We start from the raw sequence: 22541 nt of genomic DNA on the forward strand, positions 1-22541 counted from the left end.
AGGGGAGCAGAGGAGGGCAGAGGGAACACGGGGAAGCTCATGTCCCTGCTTCATCTGTGAATCAGTGGGTGAGGGGCTACCCCCTGAAGGGAGGGGTGGCAACAAAGGGGAGGGAGGACTGAGGAGAGAACTGAATGTTTGAAACAGCTGCTGCAGGGAAGGGAACGAATGCCTACAGAGGCTCATGGGGGGATTGCTGGGCAACAGGGTGGCTCTGAGGATTCAGCCACGATGCCAGGACAGCAGATGCCACCTAGAAAGGGGACGGAAGGCCCGGAATCACGGAAGAGGACTTGCAGATAAAGCTAGCCATCGCAGATCGGTGAGAATGTATGAGTCTCCTTCTATGCACTGGACATTGTATTGAGCAAAAAGACAGACAGGAGAGCCCCAGACCTGGAGGAGCTAAAAAATGCATCAAATATGAGGGAGTCAGAAAGGGGAACCCTCCTACACTGTTGGTGGGAATGTAAGTTAGTTCAACCATTGTGGAAAGCAGTATGGAGTTTCCTCAAAAAACTAAAAATAGAAATATCATTTGACCAAGAATTCCACTCCTAGGAATTTACCCTAAGAATGCAGCAGCCCAGTTTCAAACAGGCATATGCACCCCTATGTTTATTACAGCACTATTTACAATAGCCAAGAAATGGAAACAACCTAAGTGCCTGTCCATCAGTAGATGAATGGATGAAGATGTGGTACATATACATAAGAAGAAAACAAATCCTATCATTTGCAACAACATGGATGGAGCTAGAGGGTATTATGCTCAGTGAAATAAGCCAGGCGGAGAAAGACAAGTACCAAATGATTTCACTCATATGTGGAGTATAAGAACAAAGGAGAACTGAAGGAACAAAACAGCAGCAGACTCACAGAACCCAAAAATGGACTAATAGTTACCAAAGGGAAAGGGACTGGGGAGGATGGGTGGGAAGGGAGGGATAAGGATGGGAAAAAAGAAAGGGGCATTACGATTAGCATGTATAGTGTAGGGGGGGAGCACGGGGAGGGCTGTGCAACACAGAGAAGACAAGTACTGATTTTACAGCATCTTACTACGCTGATGGACAGTGACTGTGAAGGGGTATGTGGTGGGGACTTGATAATGGGGGGACTCTAGTAACCATAATGTTGCTCATGTAATTGTATATTAATGATACCAAAATAATAAAAAATAAAATAAATAAATTTTTAAATATGAGGGAGTCATAAATGCCTAAAACCACAGGAAGTCACATACTATGGCCCAGCATTGAATGCAAAGAATACCAAGACCAAAGGGGTTTTCTCTCCCACCCCGCCTTCTTTTAAACCAAAAATCACGTGCCAGCTCCTTGTCCCTGTACCTAGAATTTTTTCAGTTAAGTATGACCTACTTACACTAGGCAGTCTTGGATCGCCACCTGGTGGGCTTTTATGGTATTAAATATTTAGCTTCCAGAAGAAAGCATTCTAGATTTTAACAAGAGAAAAATATTCAGCAATATTTATTGCCCAAAACATTGGAACAGGCAAAGGAATATTAATATATGCCTTCAACTTTTTTCCAATATAATAAGAAAAGAAATGTAATTGTTTATTAAGACTTATTCTAATTTCTGAATCAAAAGCCTACCTGAAAGCAAAATAATGAGAAACAAAGATCTGTTTGTTTACTAGTCATGGTTCCTCACAGAAGAGAAAATAACATAGAACCCACTTTGAAGGAGAAAATAGAAAATCTAATCCATCCATAGAAAAAGTTTCTATATCTGTGGCAGACTCTTTTATTATTATTTTTTATTGAAGTACTGTTGATATGCAATCTTATATTAGTTTCAAATGTACAGCACAGTGGTTCAACAGTTACCCATATCATTAAATCCTCAACTCCACTATTGCAGTTACTATCAATGTAGAAAGATGTTACAGAATCATCGACTACATTCTCCATGCTGTACTACCATCCCCATGACCAGCTTATATTGTGATTGTGAATTATTGTGCTCCTTTATCCCCCTCACGCTCCCTACACAAAAGTAAACTTGAAATGGATCAAAGACCTGAATGTAAGTCATGAAACCATAAAACTCTTAGAAGAAAACATAGGCAAAAATCTCTTGAACATGAGTATGAGCAATTTTTTCTGGATACATCTCGGGCAAGGGAAACAAACTAAAAATGAACAAGTGGGATAACATCAAACTGAAAAGCCTCTGTGCAGCAAAGGACACCATGAACAGAACAAAAAGGCATCCTACAGTATGGGAGAATATATTTGTAAACGACTCCTCTTATAAGGGGTTAACATCCAAAATATATAAAGAACTCATATGCCTCAACACCCAAAAAACAAATAATCCAATTAAAAAATGGGCAGAGGACCTGAACAGACATTTCTCCAAAGAAGAAATACAAATGGCCAACAGGCACATGAAAAGATGCTCCACATTGCTAGTCATCAGGGAAATGCAAATCAAAACCACAGTGAGATACCACCTAACACCCCAGTTAGGATGGCCAATATCCAAAGACAAGAAATAACAAGTATTGACGAGGTTGTGGAGAAATGGGAACCCTCATACACTGTTGGTGGAAATGTAAATTGGTACAACTGCTGTCAAAAGCAGTATGAAGGTTCCTCAAGAAACTAAAAATAGAAATACTATTCAGTTCAGTAATTCCACTTCCAGGAATTTACCAGACTATCTTTTATAATCACATCAAAAAATATTATGTGCCTAGGAATAAATACAATAAAAGTTATGTAAGATTTTAATGATGAAAATTATTAGACTTATTGAAAGACATTAAAGATAATTAAATTAAGAGATACACCAAGTTTGTGGATCAGAAGATTCAGTATTGTAAAGATGTCAGTTCTCCCAAATCAATTACAGAGTCAATACAATGCCAGTCAATGTCTCAACAGATTTTTGATATTCTTTGACAAGTTTATTCCCAAATTTACATGAAGATGCAGAGGGCAAAGGACAGCCAAATCCTTTGGAGTTGAAGAAGAATATCAAAAATGGAGGACTGGCACTCACAAATATCAAGGTTTGTTTTGAAGTCATAATATTTAAAATAGGAGGGATTGGTACAGGGGTCAACAACAGACCATACAGTAGAATCCAGGAAGAGAACTTTGTGTTATACGAGTGCTTGATCTGGACAAAGGACAGTTTTTTAATAAGTGCTTCTGGGACCATTAGCTATCTATTTAGGTTAAGCAGAAATCAATTCAGGTATATTCAAGTTCTTAATGTAAAAGACAAAACTATAAAGCTTTCAGAAGACAAAATGGGAGACTTCTTATCATCTCCATAACTTTAAAGTAGGAAGTCTTATTAAACAATTACAAAATGTACTAACTATTAAAGAAAACACTGATACATTTGATTACATTAAAGTTAAGACATTCTGATCATCAACAGGTGCCATTAAGACAGTGGAAAAGTAAGCCACATATTCTTGACATCCATAACTGATATCCAAACTATATAAAGAGCTTCAAATCAGTGGTAAAAAGCAGACAACTCAATAGGAAAATAGAAAAGATATTGGAACTGAACCAGTCTTTTTATAGTATATATGTATCTCCAATAAACTTAATTACAGGGAAACACTAGATTACACAGACAATGATAGAACACTACAACCCACCAAATAGGCAAAAATTTTTAAATTTTGTTTTTTTAGTGTTGTTGAGAATATAGAGCAACTAGAATTTTTCATACACTATAGTTGGGAATATAATTGGTACAATCACTTTGGAAAACTTTTTTGAGGTTATCTGCTAAATTTGAATATACGTATATTTTCATTCCTAGGTACATACTTTAGAGAAACATGCATACACGTGTACCAGCAAATATGTATAAGGATGCTCATAGCAGCATTTCCTAGGAGCCAAAACATGCAGGACACTCAAGTAGCCATCCACAGGTAACAAAAGTAAATCACGGCATATTCATGTAGAACTGGGGCCAGAAACCTTCCTGTGGTGAGACAGAGAGCAAATATTTTGGTTTTGCTGGTCTCTGTTCTCATTACCTTGTTGAGCGTTTTACAACTTTATAAATAGAGGAAGCATTCTTAGGTCAGATAAAAACATGCTACCCTCTGGGTTTGGCCCATGGACCATATAGTTTGACAACCTCTGAAAATGGAGGAAAACTCTAGAGCACTGCAAGCGAATGAACCGGAGCTACTTGCAACCCCATGAATGAATGTTACAAACACAGCATTGAACTAAAGAGGCAACACAAATACACACATGAACATACAAATCACATATACAAACATAAAAATCATAAAAACATAATTCATATATATAAAAACCAACACAATGGAACTATAGGGTTTCAGAATGCATCCCTAGGCCTTAAAAGCACAAAGCAAAGAAAAAAGAAAAATAGTCACACACCAGGCTCATGGATACTCCTGAGTGAGGGAGGTGCCGTGGCCTGGAAGGGACCTCCGGAGATCGGACGACAGGACATAGGCATTTGCTTTATAACTATCTGTTAACTTGAACGTTTGTCTTTACCACTTGTCAAATTGTGTGTTTACATTTCCTGCATTTCCCTGTGGGTCTGTTTGGATGGATCACCCTCTGAAGCTGATGAAGACAGTGGTACAGGGAAGTGGTAGAGAAAAATGGTGGGGAGACAATGTACAGCTCACATAACATGGGAGAGCTCCCAAAGATGAGAGGGCGATACCCCTAAGGAGGGGGGGGCTGGTAATGTCCAAATGTGTGGGCTTGGAAGGCAGAGGGGCTACTGAGCCAGCCAGGAAGCCCTGGTGGGAGGCAGCGCTGGGCAGTGGTGGGAAGGCATCTGATTCTTCTGGTCCCCAGGAGACCTGGGACTGAAGAGTCACTGCAGTGGCTCCTGCAGAGCCCAGACGTTGGACGGGCTGGAAGGTTCATCAGCAGAAGAACAGGCAGGGCAGGGCAGGCCTGACCGCTGGGAGATGATGCCTCGCTGGTGCCCTGTGTGACACCTCACCCCTTATACATGCCTCCTGGGCACAGGGCCGCAGGCGGAGGAGCTGTGTGCAAAGGGAAGAAAAGGAGATTTTGGTTAATGCATGCTTTTTAAATCTCTACAGTTGGAGAAATTGAGAATCGGGGAGGTTAAGAGATGTGTCCAAGGTCACAGATTAGTGAATGGTGGGATTGGCCGATGTGTTAGTAGAGTCCTCTAGAGAAACAGAATCAATAGGATATGTATTTAGAGACAGAGAGAGAAAGAGGGAGATTTATTTTAAGGGATCAGCGCCCACAAATGCTGGATGTTGGCAAGCCTGAATTTTGTAGAGCAGACCAGCAGCTGGAAATGCAAGCAGGGTTTCTATGTTGCAATCTTGAAACAAAACTTCTTCAGAATATCCAGCCTTCAACTGATGGGAGGAGGCCTGCCTGCAGTGTGGAGGAGAATCAGCTTTACTGATTGTAAATGTTAGTCATGTTCACAAATACCTTCACAGCAACATTTACACTAGTGTTTGGCAAAAAAGTGGGCTCCATAGCCTACATAAGTCATTATGCTGGCTGAGAAAAGGCAGACACAAAATACTGCATGCTGTAAGATTCTATTTAGATGTCATCCTAGAGCATGCCAATGAATCTATCTCCACAAAAAACAACCCCCTGGTTACCTAGGGCTGAGGGCAGAGATAAGGATGGGCTGCACAGAGGAAATTTTGGAGTGACAAAATCTTACTCTGTATCTTGATTGTGGTGGTGGTTTCATAGAGTAATCCCTATAACAAAACTCACCAAACTGTACCCTTTAATGGATGCAGTTTCCTGCACATTAATGAAGCCTCAGAAAAGCTGATTTCAAAACATGGGATAATGACTGCGAAGGTTGTTGGGGCACGGCTCCTGCAGAGAATATTTGGGCTGGGAACTAAGTGACGAGAAGGATGTTCAAGCTGTAAGAAACCAAAGGGATCTAGTTCAAGGGCAGAGCACCCAGAATATCTTCAATCCATGGCAAACCAGGGCAGGGAGCATCTGGCCCCTGATGCAATGAGGACGTGCAGAGTCTAAAGAGAATTTAAAATAAGAGTAAGACCCACCTAGAAGTGTTTATTACTGCCATGCACTGGCAATTCTAAACAATGGCAGTGAGAAAACACTCTTCCCTGCGGGCGCATGCTGCTCCTACACCATGTTTTCAGACGTAGTCCCAGGGCTCAGAAACCTCTGGGAGGCGCATGGGTCACATTCCTTTTTATTGAGTACAGCGGCAAACCGTGATTTTAAAAAAATGACTCATAATTTTCATCACACCCGTTTTTCTCCTGCAGGACTCCTTCATGGTGTGGTGCCTCTTCACTGACATTTATTGAAATTAGACTCAAATCCACCCGGTGGCTCAATTCCCGCCCCGTACACAGGATACCCAGCCCATCCAGGTACATAATGGCAGTGTCAGACCTTACTGGCCAACTAGCTCACAGATGCCATTTAACTCAGGAGCACTTGTTTGTTTTTCTAATTTTCTTGTTTATTTTGTTATGTTTGACTGTAAGTGTCCTGTAGACCATGTGCTGAGTTCAAGCTCATGACATTTGCTCCAGACCATGTACCCAAGGTCTAACCCCTCTTTTTTTCCAATGAAGGAACTGAGACCCAGAGACATGAAGTCACATCCTTAATGGCCCTGCTAGAACCAGAATTCAAGTTAGACTTTTGCCAGCCACCACTGCATATTTATTGAATACCTTCTCTATGCCCAGCATTCTGTAGGAAGAGGCAGGCCGTAGAAAATCTGAAAGAAATGCTCTCAGCCCTTTTGAAGTATAATCTTAGAGCCCAAGACTAAAAAGCATGAAAACACCAGGGAGATTTATTCAGCTACTGAGCGCCTATTAGGCAAGGCGCTGAGCCGGACACTGTGATGATAAGTGACATGGGTCAAGGGTTTTCCATGCACCCATCCCACTTCATACTTGTGTCTTGTCTGACCCTCACCTATTGGGTAGTAATATCAGAATCCCATTTTGCAGCTAAGAAAACTGCCCTGAAGGATGCCTGAGGTCTTGCCTGAGGTTACACAGTCAGGAGTGGAAGGGCTGGGCTTTTCCTGGGTCTGTCTGACTCAAGGGCCACCATTCTTTCCCAGCGTGCGCCCAGCCCCTCTCTTATCATTCGGTTGGGCTACTAAGAGAGTAAGTGCTGGCGCTCACCTGTAAGGGCACTGTAGCCTAATAGGGGATAAGCCTTGCTTGCATCAGTCACCATGACTTGTGATCACAGAGGCTACACGCAGGCTGCATGGTACAGGCAGTGTGGACAGCCAAGTTAGCGGGAAGAGACTTTCCAATTTGGAGCTGCCCTTTAGTAGGCTTGGCCTCTGGGTGGCTCCAGGGTAATAGGGACAACACAAACCACCTCAGCCTAAGAGTCTTTGGACAGTATATGGAGCCATAAAAGCCCAGGTCAAAGGAATCAATTTCAACACAGATTTACATAGGTCTTCCACACTGTAGCCTTCTCCGCAATCCCCTCCTGGTTCAGCCATCTGCCTGGCACTGAAACTACATACATACATAATAAATGGCAAGCATATTCTCAAAAGAGGTGAAAGAAGCAAGAATTTACAGGTTCGTGAATGTGGTGATCAGTTTTGCAGAAAGAAACACCAAGACATATGGTCTCACAAATTCATATGTACTTACAGGAACAAGTATGTATGTAACAATGTATGTAAAATCAGTACTGTCCTCAAAAATGGGAACTGTGTAGAGATATACAGCTGTCATAAAGCTGGGACACTGTAAACACACACCATCGGTGTCTCCTGGAGGTAAAGAATGGCTCCTAAGGTTTTGAGAATATAAACGCTGGTGGGCTTTGGTTTTTTCCAGAGTGGTTAATTGGTGATAAGAGTTACCAAATGCCTGAGGACTATAGTATATGCCAAGGATTGCAAAGGAGAAGCCAACATTTCATATTAAGTGTGAGTCTTGAATTAAGTCCTTTTAGCAGAAACAAACATACTCAGGATTCAGTATATAGACCCTTGAAATCTGAATCCCGATCTGTTTTTCTCATCTTTCTCCTTATCCCCTACTAGGCTCAGCTAGACTGATACATCAGAAAGACATGCCAAAAAAAGAGAAAGAGAGAGAGAGAGGGAGGAAGGAAGGGTAACAGGAGAGAGATGGAGGGAGGGAGGGAGAAAGAAAGAGAAAGACAAGGAGGAGAGAAAGAAAGAAAGAAATGGTCAATGTAATCATGGCCTAAATGGACTCATGCTGTCTCCCTCCTCCCGTCTATGGAATCCTGCTCTAAAAGAACGGGTGTGATAAATTCAGATCTAAGTGTCATCTGCTATGACCGTAAGAAGCTTCCAACTAATCTAAAGTAATCTTTCAAAAACACTAATGCCAGGGCCCCACCCCCAGAAAACCTGATTCGGTGGAACTGAAGTGAGACCCAGGCCATGGTGCCTTTTCTCTAATGTGCAGAATTTACCATTTTGGTCCAGTCCAGCCCCTCAGAGGTCCGGAGAGTTGATGTGCCTTCTCCATGGCCAGAGAACTGGTAGGACACAGAGGCAGGACATGAGCTCCACGTTGCTCAGTCATTCTGGCCTTTATCAGCTCTTTACCTCACGATATTCCTCCATCTCTCTTATGTCTCTCAGACTCCAGTTTTTTTCATTCATCTATTCATTTAACAAATGGTCACCAAGCGCCCTACCATGGGCCAAGTGCCAGCCCGACAGCAGAGAGCAGCCAGTGTCCCCTTGCGCTAGCCTAAGAAGCAAGCCCGAATACCTGGGGGCCTTCGGTGATCTGGATCATTCTGTCTCCACTGGCTTGCAGGCTTCCTGGGACTAGGAGCCATGAGTTAGCCCTCTTTGGAGCTGCAAGGCCTAGCGCATGGCCTGGCACAGGGCAAGGTCTGAGAAAAGTCTGAGGAATAAGAAAATGAATGCAAGTGATTCCTGAATCACCTTACATGGAATAAGGAAAACAGAAAAATGGCAAAGAGACCACGTGTATGAGTCAGAACTTCCTCAATTTTATGTCACAGAAGTCCAACTTAAATTTTCTGAAGCAGAAAAGCATATTTATTTGCTCATAACTAGCACCAGAAGTGTGCAGAATCACAGAGCTCAAACTAAGTCATGAGGACTCGCTCTCTCTTGATGGCTCACAGCTCAGTCTGTGGCATCTTGGGCTTCATTCTCCTTGTGGCGGGCAAGATGGTGCCCAGTGTTCCTAGGTTCGTATCCTCTGATTTTAGCAATCCCAGAAATGGCCACGTATCATTCCCAGGGAAGACTCTGGGGGCCCCATCCGCTCATCCCTGAACCAAACACTAGGGATGATGAGGAGGGTACCTGTCAGCCTGGTTCACAAGCCCGCCTGGGGGCAGTCGGCAGGGTGCCACCTCTGTCAGCCTCACCAAGAATCCACAGAGCTGGCAAAGAGTCTCCCTGAGGAACCAGAAGGAAGAGACAGGAAACTATGATGGACTGCCATGGTCTTCCGTATCTTCCCATCTTTTTGTGCTACCAGCCTACCTTAGCATGACGGTTTCATCCTCACCTGCATGACCTCATGGATGTGAGACAGGTGCCACAGATCTAAATGTCAGGTGTCTTCAGGGGGAGGGGCAGCACTAGCCTTGTCTCTTCTATCAGGAAAGTGAAACTTTCCCAGAAACACCCCAAGAGAATTTCCCTTAAACATCACTGGCCAGCACTGGATCCCACTTCTACCTCCAGGTACAAGGGAGGCTAGGCAGTCTAGGTTAAACAAACTGGACAGAATTTCTTGACTGGCTAGGACCCATCTTCATTCTGCACCCAGCCTGTGTTCCTCCTCCCACTGGAGTCACTTACTCTTGCTCTGAGGCCCCATAGCAGCCTGAGCCTCCATTACCAAAGCAAAACGTGCACTGTAGAGCAATTGCTCATTCTTCTGGCACCCACTCCTTGCTAGGGTTTCCAAAGAGGTATTCATGTCTATCTTGTCCATGATTGTATTTTAATGCCTAGCCCAGTGTTCAGCTTCATTCCACATGTTCTCTGAGTATCTACCATGTGCCAGGCCCTGTGCAAATAAGTAGGCTCTCATGAGCACTTGGATGCATGAATGGTTGCATGCGTGCGTGTGTGGATGTGCAGGTGGCTGGATTCTGGATGGGTGGATGGGTGGGTGGATGGTGGATGGGTGGGTGAGGAGTAGACTCTGGACAGATGTCCAGGGACTCCACCTGAGCAGCCTGAGGCTCCTTTGTACCCCCCTTTGTACCCTTCTCACCCTAGGCAGTTTAACAGTTTCCTTGCCCAGGGAGCCATTAGGTAGGTCCTCAGGCAAAGGCTAGTATTTTCCCCGTGTTGCCACCCAGCATCCATCTGAATCTTGAACCAACACCAGTAAAGTGGGTGTGAACGGAAGGAGACGGCGCGCTGCTTGTCACTGTTTACCTCCGAGTGTGTGCCTGCCCGCCGCCTTCCTCTCTCTCTCCCCTCTCGGTCTCTCCTTCCTCTTTTCCCCCTCTCCTTGGAACTGGTTCAACCAGAGTACGACCGGCTCATCTGCATCTGGCCCTGGAGGACCTGCAGGAGCCAAAGGAGGAGGGGAGGCGAGGCGGGCCCAGGGGCGGCGGCGGCCACAGCGCACAGCCGGACCCGCGCCTGGCCGCGCCGCCCGGGGAGCCCATGCCCGGCCCGCGCCGCCCGGGGCTCGCTCATGAGGCCTGCGCCCAGCCGCCGGAGGAAGGGCCGCGGCGTCTCCCTGGGGCTCCTCGCCCTCTGCCTGGCCGCAGCCCGCTGTCTGCAGAGTAAGCGCGGGGCCGTGCGGGGCGCGGGCGGGTCGGGGGCGCGGCCGCCCGGCTGCGGGGAGGGACGGGGGCCAAGCGGAGGCGCCCCCGGACCTGGCACCGGGGCTGCTCGGGGTGCCCGCCGCACCCCGCGCAGCCGGGCGCGTTATCAGAGCCGGAAGCCGGCCAGGAGATAAGTGGCTCCCGTCCCGGTGGCCGCCTCCTCTATGATATATTTTCTTAATTTTTCCTGAAATAACCGGAGCGTAGTTGAGATGTCCAAGGGCCAATGGGCCCGCCGCCCAACTGTGGGGACCCCTCGCCCTCCCGCGGGCCTCCCGGGTCACCAGAACGTTCCGTAGGCCTCCCCACCACCCAGACGAAAGCAAAGCAGACTCTCTTGAGGGCAGGGGGCGCTGGGGCTTTGCGTAGTGGGTCTGAAATTCCTCAGGCCAGAGGTGGTCCTTCCCATTTGTACCATTTGGAGGACTTGGTTGGATCCGCCCTACAATCCCCCCTGGGTGGGTGAGTCTGAATGTAAAGCCCAGCCCCCACAACCTCCCACTGATAACAAACAAGTTATGATGCAGTTTTACATTCTCATCTGATCATTCTCATTATCATCACTCCCAGATTAGTCAACTGACGCTTAGAGAGTGACCAGTGCAGGGCCCGGGGAGGTGGGAGAACCTATATAGTAAGAGCTCGCATGTACTAAGCACATAGACATTTACCACCCCTCAGACTTTGTAAGACTTCTCCCATTTAATCCTCAGGGTAACCCTATGAAATGCGTGCTACTCCTCCCCTGTTGCACAAGTGGGGAAACTGAGGCAGAGAGCAGCTGTTACGTGCACTGACTTGCAAACGAGTCAGTGGTGGAGCTAGATCCAAACCTGGCTAGTCTAGCACTCGTGACCTTTATGCCTCTCTAGCTAGAGCCCGGCCTTGGACACTGCAAATCTCAGAAACCCAGAAAGACTGGGATGGGGCTTTTGGAGCAAGAAATAACCAGTTGTTAGTCCATCAAGTGGGCAGGTGTATTTTGCATTGCAGTGACCTCATCTGTTGTTTTTCAACTCTCCAACACGTTTCCAACCATCATTCTTAGGCAGATCTGTCCAGATGTACCTGACTCAGGGGCCAGCCATTCGCCACAGTGTTTAATTACTCATTCTCTCAATAATTCACAGGACCCCCTGCCTGCAGAACAGCAAGCTACAGTGGGTCCCAGGGATACTGTAATTCACGGTCTTGCCCTCAGACAAGCAAACAAGAGTGCCAGCTTGGAGTGCTGAACATTGATAGGTGGGAGTTGCTAATGTTCTGGGAGCCCTAAAGGCTTAGAACCCAGAGTTGGGGAACCAAAGCAAGTCACCCAGTGGGACACACACCTACGCAGACCTGAGAGATGGACAGGAGCAGCCAAGAGACTGGAAGAGAGGGAATGCAGGGTGCCTGAGACCAGAAGCAGCACATGCAAAATGGGAGATTAGGTGAAAGTTTTGAATTGACTACCTGTCTCCTCCACAGCTATGAGTCCAGAGGACAAGACATTCTATTTCAGCTCTGGGTCCCTAGCACTTGCCCTGTGTCCACCAGGGTCTACCCTGAAAAGACAGTGGATGGCTGTGCATCTGCCTAAATGAGCCTGTGCTTCAGGGTCAGCCCTGATGACCCAGAGTGGGCTTCCTCCCTCTGATCAGCTGCATCCATTCTCTGCCTCTTCAGCTTGTCAGAAGCTTCTACTCAGACAGTCTGGTACTCCTCATTTGCACAGAGGTCTGTGTGAGAGATTGCCCCACAAACACAAATACACAAACACTCTGCCTTTGAAGCCTCTTCTCTACAAACAGGAGCACATTTCTATCTCCCTGAAATTTGCATGTTGAGCCCTAACCCCAGCACAATGACAGGTGGAGCTGGGCCTTTGGGAGGCACTAGGTTTAGACGAGGTCATGATGGTTGGGCCCCAATGATGGGATTAATGTCTTTATAACAATAGGAAGACAGACCAAAGTTACCTCTGTCTTTCTGCCATGTGAGGACAAAATGTGTGTCTAGTGGCAGCTGTCTGTAAGCCAGGAAGACAGCCCTCCAAATCTGCCAGCACCTTGATCTTGGATTTTCCAGCTTCCAGAATTTTGAGAAATAAATGTCTGTTGTTTAAGCCCTCCCCAGTCTCTGGTATTTTGATAGAGCAGCCCAAGCTGACTGAGACAGACAGTGGTACCAAGCAGTATGGTGCTGCTATACAAAATATCTAAAAAATGTGGAAGCAGCTTTGGAACTGGGCAATGCATAGAGGCTGGAGGTCTGAGGTACATGCGAGAAATATAGACTCTAAGGGTGGTTCTGGTGAGGTTTCAGATGGAAATGAGGAACATCAGTGAACGATGGAGAAAAGATGATCCTGTTAAAAAGTAGCAAGGAACTTGGCTGAACTGTGTTCATGTTCTAGTATTTTGGGGGAGATAGAACTTGGGAATGATGGCATTTTATATTTAGTTGAGAAGGTTTCTAAGCAAAGTGCTGAAGAAGTGGCTTGGTTCTTCTGACTGCCTCTAGTAAAATGTGAAAGGAGAAAGATGAATTGAAGAAGGAATCATTAAGCATAAAGGAACCAGAACTTCAAGATTTGGGAAATTCTCAGCCCCCTTTCTATATTACAAAAAGTAAGAAAGCACGTTCAGAAGAGAACACCAAGAGAATGGCCAGACAACTAAGTTGATAAGGAGATTAGTAAGGGTGTGAACCGTGGACCCAACAGCCACCCAGCAGAAACACTGCCAGTTTGAGCTGAAGGGGATGAAGACAGAATGGAATGAAGGAAGGCTGTCAGACTCGTTAGATCCTACAGGAGTGACTGCATGTCTGATTAGCTGTGAACATGCACTATTCGTCAAGACAAGAAAAGAATGACTCTGAAGGTGATTCAGTGATTGATCATCAGAGCTGCCCCTCAGTTTCAGTGGGGGGCCATTGCCTCGATTTCAGCAGGCCAGACCGAGGCTATGCAGAGCCTTTTGGGGGCAGTGCTGCAGGGGAAGGGGGTCCCACAATCCCTGACTCAATGAATACTGCAGGCAAGACCACCAGAGAGTGGGCCAGAAGGCAGACCTTTGAACCAAAGAGGATTGTTCGTGAGCCTTAAGATGAATGGTATTTACCTTGCCAGATTTTAGACTCCCTGGGGACCAGCACTCCCCTCTTCCTTCTGATTTCTCCCTTTTGGAATGGAAATGTCTATCCTATGCTTGCCCCACCACTGCATTTTGGAAGCACTTGACTTGTCTGGTTTCATGACTTCGCACTTGGAGAAGAATTTTGTTTCAAGATGAATCACACCTCCAGGTCTCCCCCATACCTGACTTAGATGGTATTTATATGAGATTGGACATCAGACTTTAAAGTTGAAGCCGAAACAAAGTAAGACTTTTGTGGTTGTTAGGATGGAATGCATGTATTTTGCATGCAAAATGGGCCTGAATTTCGAGGGTCCAGGGGCAGACTGTTATGGACTGAACATTTGTGTCCTCCAGAAATTCATATGCTGAAGCTCTAACTTCCAATATGACAGCATTTGGAGGTGGGGCCTTTGAAAAGCAGTTCAGTTTAGGTGAGGCCCTGAAGATGGAACTTCCATGATGGAATTACTGTCCACATAGAAGAAGAAAAGACAAGAGTTCGCCTCTTTCCACCGTGTAATGACACAGCGTAAAGAAAGTGGTCATCTGCAAGCTAGGAAGAAGGCTTCACCAAGAGCGGAGTCTGTTGGCACGTCAATCTTGGACTTCCCAGACTCCAGAACTGAGAGAAATAAATGTCTTCCGTTTAAGCCCTGCAGCCTGTGGTGTTTTGTGATAGCAGCCCGAGCTGACTAAGACAGGGACTTAAAGACTTGTCCCCTCAGAAAGCGGGCAGGCTTCCCACAGCAGGCCAAGGCGAGTGCCTTCCCGGCACCCTTGTTTCCTCTCTCAGCTCTCAGCGTGGTGAATTAGCCATCAGGCCAGTGAGTACCCAGTGTTCCCTCTCATTTGGAAGCAGAGAACCCAAGACCAAAGTAGGAATGTTTAATGACTGGCCTGGGGCTTGCTTCCTGGGTTCCAACCCCAGATCCTGAGAAGCAGTCCACTCCCCCAACACACACACACACACACACACACACACACACTGGCCCCACTGTGTCACTCACGGCCCAGTCCCCAGGAGAGCAGAGGAACAGAGTGGGGACTGAATCTGGGTCTGGGGAGGGAGTGGATAAGCCAGGAGCTGTGGGTTCTGGGCTTCACTGGGTGTGGGATGGGTGGGGAAGGGAGGGGGAGCCAGAGTAAGAGGAATCCCCTGGAGACCCTGGGGAGATGCCCAGGTCCATCACTCCAGGGCAAGGCCCCCTGGTACTGAGCACCTGCTGTGCAGCAGCCTCTGGCCTAGCCCCTGATGAATCAGAGACAAGTGAGATGTGGTCTCTCTCTGCGGTGCCCTTTCCAGTTTATAGACAGTGGTTATGCACACATATAAATGTACCCACTGAAAAAAGTGGTGTTTGGGTGCACTTTAAAAAAATGCAGCCATGCTATACTTGTTATTCAGCAACTGAGTTTTTATACCATTTAAAAAATCTCTTCCCACATTGGTAATACAGAAATCTTGCTCAGTTTTCTCAGCAGATATACCTATGCCATCATGTAACTATGGTACTTTTATTTAGCCAGTCCCCTGATGATGGACATTTAAGCTTTCTGCTTCTGGACCTCAGGAGACAGCAGACCCCTGAGACAGGGTGACCAGGGCAGAGCTGGTGATACGCACATGGTATGGAAGATGTGGAAGGTCCAGACCGCCCCCAGGCTGACAGCTGCCCCCTGAACCACACCTCTTCCCACACAGGGCAGTGCTCAAAAATGCCCAGAGGATTCAGTCAAGCTATTGAGGGAGGGATGGGGACTTTCAGCCAGAAAGCCACCCAAGTTTCTTTATTCCTGATTGCCTAGGAGGCCCTGTGTGTACTCCTTGCTGGTCTGTGAGGGGCTGCAGGCAGGAGACCCTCCTTTCTCCATTATCTGCAGGACATCTGGACACCTATATATTTCATCTGCTGCAAGACTTAAAAAAAAATATTTCAATGTATCTAAAGTCAGGATATATGTTACAAATCAATAGTTCTGCTGTAATCTCTGTCAGCCTGGACTGAAGTTGAGTCTTTCCTGAGAGGACATGTGTGGCTTCTGTCCATCACTTGGGGGTGCTCTACCTGGGCAGTGGCAAAGGCCTCACGGAGAAGGTCAAGGCTGAGTCTTAAAAGATGAGCGAGTGTATACAACAGAACAGGGTGGAGAAGAGAATTTGGGGCATACAGCAAGCGCTCAAAAAATAGGTGCGCTATTCTTCCTGGGGCCGGGCAGGGTATGGACGTGCTGACAACGGAAGAGGAAGGGGGGGCTGCCTTAGTATGGAGTTACTGGCATCTTAGCCTGAATCCCGTTCAGAGCCCCTGCTAACACTGCACCTCCATAGTCCAGGGCACTCAGGCCCTGGTCTGCCTGCACCTGGGTTTCCCCTGGAAAATGGGCTTGGGATAGGAAAGTAATTACTTATCCAGCAGAATTGGGAGTAGGAGAGAGGCAGGACTGGTGTGTTCAAAGTTGGGAAATGATTATCTCCTGTAACTAGTTTGCTCGGCTGGGAAAGTATCCGTCTGCCCTGTGGGCAAAGGGGAAACGACGCACTGGACCGTAAAGGGAACGCAGGACATCCTGTGTTCACATGTGGTCCAGGAAGCACGTGGCCGTCCCCCCTGCTGAGGTGCGCCCTGCAGGGTAGCTCAGGCCTGTGTCTGGCTGCTCTGAGGCTTCCTGGGGAATCCTCAGCTGGCAGACGGGGAAGGGCCTGGGGGACTGGTCCCAATCCCAGTGCTGGCTGTAAAGTCCTGGTTGTGAGGCCACCTTCCTGCTCTGAGTACACAGGGCAAAGGGGCAGGTCGGCTTAGGGCCCTCAGCGAGGCTGCACATTAGAACCACTTGTGTGGCCTGTGGGGCCTACAAATGCTCACACCTTATGCCAGAAAGTTAGACTGGGTCTTTGGGGGCAGGACCCAGAACGGTTTTGTTTGCTTCAAGTTCCTCAGTGATTTTAATCTGTGGCCAGGCAGAGCTCCTGCACTAGGCCATTTCCAGGTCCCCTCCATTAGCCCTGTGCTATGGAAAGAGCTTGTCAGGAAGTGTGCCATTTCTCCCATCTTCTGTTCTCAGAACACCTACCATTGCATAGTAGAGCCTCACCCATGTCTTATTTGTGGTTGTAGCTGACAAATCTCCAGTGACTTTCCCACCAGGGTGAGGTCAGAAGACAAGACTCCTTTGCCTTGCTTTGAAATTCGGTTTGTTCTCTAAGCAGCTGCTGAGCCCCTTTTGAGTGATGGGCACCTTGCCAGGAGCCAGGGAAACTCAACGTGGTCCCTGCAACGGGGGGTGGTGTGGCCTGGAGGGGAAGTCAGATCCAAATGGAATGATTTGATGTCAGGTGCCCTGGGGGCTCAGAGAAAGGCATTTATGTAGCTCGGATGGAGTTGGGAGGAAACTTCTTGGAGAAGAAGGCTTGAAAACAAAGTGGGAGGTAGCCAGGTGAGCAGGGAGGGAGGACGTTCTGAGCAGTTGGAAACAATGGACGCAGACGCCACATGGCCTTCTTCCCTTCGGTCCAACAGCAGGGTGACCATTCCTTACTTAGACCAGGTGTGTTAGCTGTTGCTAATTTCTTCATGTTCAATCTGGTAAGTCATCTAGTAGTTAAAGGAATGGAGCTTGGGAAGGCCTTGGATCTTAGGTGGCAGCTACTGGAGTAGTTCCTCAGATTGACCCTGGCACTAGGCCGTTTGCCCTTCTGTACTAATATAATGCCCTTGCTGTGGGTCTGCGCCACCTTCCTTTCAGAAGCCAATGCCCAGATGCAGAACATCAGCCCTGTTCTATCCTGCCACCATCAACCAAGTCTCCTAAATATTTGGGGTGGGATTTCAGGGGTTCTTAACCAGAACTTGTTCTTATGTCAGGTGGACTGTCAATTCCATTTGACAGCCCCAGCTTCAGAGAGCCATTCATCACGTCTCATGCTGCCGGGTGCTGGTGATTGGGCCCTGAGCACACGGTGGGTGTTTGCTGCTCCTTCTGGTGTGGGGTGGGCAGTCACTTGTCTAACACAGGTGCAGGTCAGGGTGTGAGCGGTGCTGTGGGAACCTGGTGGGGCCTGGCCGAGGAGGTGACATTTAAGATGGGTCTTGAAGAGGGAACAGAAACTCAAGAATGGGGAGACAGAGACCTGGGCTGAGATGGAGGAGATAAAGGCTCAGTGGGGAGAGGCCCACAGTTTGGTGCAACTGGAATTGGAGGGTGACAAGGAGTCTTGGCAGATGGCAATGGAAAAGGAGGCTAGACCAGATTATTAAGGTCTTTCAGAGCCAGGGGAGACCAACCAGATGTGTGGTCTAGAACAATCTTAATAATGCTTCCAGTCAACCAAAAAAAAAGAAAAGCCAGTATCTCCTGAGTTTTTATAATTGTGGATAACAATTACAAGACAATATCTGTGACTGTTTATTGAGCACCTACCTTCTACTAGGCACCGAAACAGCTGCCTTCCCTTTGTGTTACAGTAACCCTGCAAATAGGTGCTATTAGTCCCCATTTTATAGATGAGGAAACCGAGACTCGGCGAGGGTGCGAGACTTGTCTAAGACATGCATTCATGCAGTGGGTGCTTATGGAAAGCCCACGGGCCAGGCACTGTGCAGGCCCTGGGGTGTCCATGGTGAGCAGGACAGACCAGCGCCTGTGTTCCCAGCTGACAGGTCATCTAGGAGGATGAATGGTTAACCAAGAGGAATTACACTGCACTGGGATAAGTGCGTTAATAGAGAGGAACACGTTGCTATGGGAAAGAGAGTTAGAACCCCTGACCTGGTGTTGAGGGGTTGGGGAAGGCTTCCTGGAAAAAGCGGTGTTTGAACTAAGACCTACAGGACGAAGAGGGGTTGGCCCTTCAGTCTCTTTGAAGAGGAGTTTTGAATACCATGGTATCTGTGTGGGACTGAATTATCTTCTGACCACTTTACAAAAATTCCTCTTCCAAGTGCCTTCAGGCATCCTGTAAAGTCCTCCCAAAAGAATTGTTGGAGGGCACGCCTCCTCATTTCCTCCTTCATCCTCCTGTTCCATCACATTTACTGCTGAGGTACCTGGGGAGAACCCTGCCTTCCCCAGGCCAGCCGCCAGTCCAGGCCTGACCATGAGTCCTACAGCCCAGCTCTGCAGGTGGCGAACCCATCAGCACCCCACCTCCCAGCTCACGTAGGGCCGGGCTGCTGCCCCCTCAACCCCTCATGCCCTTGGTATCTGTGTAGGAACACAGCAGTGACCTGACTGTGGTCCATGGCCATTTGGAAAAGAGTTCAGCTTTACAGTAAGGGTGGCACTTACTTAAGGTAGAAAGTTTCCAAAAGGAATTCCATAGGGAGGAATTTCAGGTTGCCCACACTTCCACAAGGGAATCACAGATGTACGAATGCTCATTCCAGCTCTCCACCTGCTCTGTGATTTGTTCTGTTTTAAGAACTCCTCCACCCAATGCTCTCCAGCTCTCAGACTCAGATCTGCTGCTTCCAGTCCTGGTATGACTCCAGCTTCTGCTTACACACCCCTGGGGGTGGAGCGGCTCACCACCTCAGTAAGCAGCCCAGTGCATCTTCATTAATAGTTCTCATGAATAACAGCTAATATTTATTGATCACTCCTTAGATATATTGATTCACTTCATTCAGCCTCTGGAGGTGGGATCTGTGTATTTTAGACACCACACACCACTAACTGAGACTGAAAGAAAGTAAGTATTGTACCTGCAGAGAAAATGAAAGTTCCTATGGCTGGGATTCTCATGTGATCCTGGTCGCCTTGCTCACTGCACACATGTGGGCAATACGTTGTCGTTGACTCTATATAAAGAGCTCCGCCCAGTGCTCTGGGCTGCAGGGCTGCAGGAGAGCAGAGGCTGGAGTGGTGGCAGCGCAGAGGACAGAGACTGAGACGGCTGCAGGGGTAGAGATCCCCAGAAAAAGAGACCGGCTTGCTGCAAGCAGACTCGCTCTGAGGTGGATGGGACTCTAGAGCTTGGCCTGCCACCGTGGGAATAAAGCTGAATATAAACCCTTTCCCCCCAAGAACATTCCATTGCTATTGTTCAGTGTCACCAAATCAAGAGTGAACTGGCCCTGGGCCGAAACCCACGGGCAGGCCAGCACCCTAGGCCACAAAGCTATTACTGGCAGACCTAAGTTTTGAAATCAGATCTGACTGGAGTCCATGAATGCATCCATTACACACACACTGTCTCACTTCTGTTCACCAGAACCTGTCTCCTTTCAGTCTTTACCCAGCGGCCCTCCTTCTGGCATTACTGGGTGTCCTGAGTCTTCCTTCTCCAAGGCAAGAAATTCTGCAGCAGAGGCCTGTCCCCCATTTGGCAGCGGCGATGTTTCCAGTGTTGGAGAAGGAGATAAGAGGCCAGCCTGCAGGGACACCGGGAGCCTCCTCAGGGCACCCGTTGCCCAAGGACTTGCAGAATCATAACTACTGAAATTTTAGAAGTGTGGTCCTGAGGCCAGCAGCATCATTACCTTGGAAATTAGAAATGCAAACCCTGGGGCCTCACCCCAGATCTATTGAATGAGAAATTGGGGTTCAGACCCAGCAATTGTATTTTCATAAGTCTTCCGGGTGATTCAGATGCAGCTTAATGTTGAGAATTACTGTGTTACAGCATTAGAGAGGGTGGAGAATGACATAACTCACTGTTCTTCCTCTCTAGCCCCAAAACAACACTAGAAATAGGAGTAGATACAATAAAATTTTGAGGGATACTGGAAAGAGTCAATTTCCCCAAATACCTCTCTGAAAGTGTCACCCGTGCCTTGAATATCCTTCTTTCACAGTGGCCCTTCATTTCTCTGGCTTTAGGCTTTGGGCAAGTACCTCCCTGAGTGGGTTATTGGCATCAGCCGCTAACCCCTGAGTGGTCCTCAACCTTGTGGCACACAGGAATCTGGGGGACTTTGAAAAATCAGAGTCCTTGGTACTACCCCCAAAGATTCCGAATTGATTAGTTGGGGATACGATGTTCAAATCTTCCCCAGATGGTCCAATATTCAATCAAGAATGTCAGGCTTCATCAGAGATGGTGAATGAGTAGATTAGATGGGGCTGCACCCCCAGTCCTGTCAGCTGTGGCCAGGGAGGTGGCTGCAAGGCCCCCTCCTGGGGCTCTGAGGAGACTGGGCGGAGCTGGTCAGGGGACACATTAACTAACAATGGGCTTCCTGCAGAGTGTGCGGGCTGGGTTGGTGCTCCCTATGTTAGGCCCCTCCCTTCCCTTCCCAAGAGCCTACTGAATGAAAGGGGATTGGACTGAATTCTCCTGGCCTGGAATCAGGGTTTACAGGGGGTGGGAAATCAGGGAGGGGAGCTTCTAGACCCCTTGGAATTGTTCCTGGCTGTCAAACTCCCTCACGCACATATTTTTTCTTTTTTCTTTTTAAATGGAATCATGGACAGCCAAGCGTGATTATCCCTAATGGCAAATGAGGAAATGGTGTGTCAGGGAGGTGGCGGGATTTGCGCAGTCTCCCTGCCAGGGCGTGATGCAGCCGAAACGGAGCCGGAGTCTTTCGGCTGCACGGAGCACACACAGGAGACCTTCCTAGGGCTTCCCCAGCTGCTGTGTTGCCCTCCTTTGCCCTCCTCTGCTCTAAGAAGCAAGCGTGTTTTCTCAGCATCTGGGGAAGGTCGCAGCTGACCTCTTAGGACGCCTGCTGAGCTTCCACTCTGCCATCAGAGAAGGAGCTGGGAAGAGCACTGGGTGAGTGTGGTGGCCCGGAAGCCACAGGGGTGTTCCAGGCAGGAGAGGGTGGTCAGCATTGTCCCGGGAGGAGAAGGTCGCCTGCCGAGAATAAGGAGGAATTTGGAGGTCCAAAGAGATTGGAGGGCCTAGGCCATAGTAACTGTGGAAGAAAGAGTGAATATGTGTGGAAAACATAGTACAATTGGTAGTCCAGGAGGCCTCTTGAATTTGGCGATCTTGCATGTACACAGGCGACGATGTGCTTTACTGTGCCGGAGAGTGTGTGCTGGCGGACCTTCTCTAGCGTCGTCTCATCGGGTTTGGGCACAGAGTGAATAGAGAGTCGTCGATCCAGGGCTAAGGTTTTGCCAGGCATGACACAGGCCAGTGGAGTTTGGCAAGAGTGCTTGGGACACGATGGGCCATGGGATCCAGGCTGGACAGGGAGGGAAATGAGGACGATCGCGTGGGAGAAGTAGAGGGAGCTGGAGTGGAAGGACCAGTGGGGCCAATGGGAGCGGTTGAACGGTAAACAGGAAGGTTGTGTTCAGAGTGCACTGCCTGACTGGAGGCCAGGGGAGAGCAGAAGAAGGCTATAGCAGACAGGGGTGCTGGGTGGATTGTCCAGGTGGGTGCTGGAGATACGTGGAGTAAAAGAATGGCCAGCGTGGTTAAAGATGAAGAAGAGAGGCTAAGAATTTCTTACATCGTTTGTTGGGAAGGGCAGAGGGTGGAACCACCCCAAGGCAACAGGATTGTTTTTGCAAGCTGGTGAAGGGTAGCTCCATGTGGCTGCCGTCCTGGCAAGCCCAGGTCTGGACTGCTGCTTCTTGTCACATCTGTCCCCCAAGTCTTTACCAGCACTGAGCCA

General features: G+C 47.9%; 1 protein-coding gene across 2 annotated transcripts in view; it reads left to right on the forward strand.

Moving 5' to 3' along the window:
- The first annotated feature begins 10408 nt into the window (after positions 1–10408).
- VSTM5 (V-set and transmembrane domain containing 5) overlaps positions 10409–22541 on the forward strand; it is a 29522-nt gene continuing 17389 nt past the window's right edge. Inside the window, exon 1 of one of the 2 annotated variants that reach the window (XM_037011692.2) lies at positions 10409–10804. In XM_037011692.2, the coding sequence (XP_036867587.2) occupies positions 10714–10804 (91 nt within the window). In that variant the 5' untranslated portion in view covers positions 10409–10713. The remainder of the gene's footprint in view (positions 10805–22541) is intronic. The other variant, XM_037011693.2, reaches the window with a different exon arrangement.

The sequence above is a fragment of the Manis javanica genome, chromosome 11, assembly GCF_040802235.1.
Source record: "Manis javanica isolate MJ-LG chromosome 11, MJ_LKY, whole genome shotgun sequence".
Classification (NCBI taxonomy): Eukaryota; Metazoa; Chordata; class Mammalia; order Pholidota; family Manidae; genus Manis; species Manis javanica.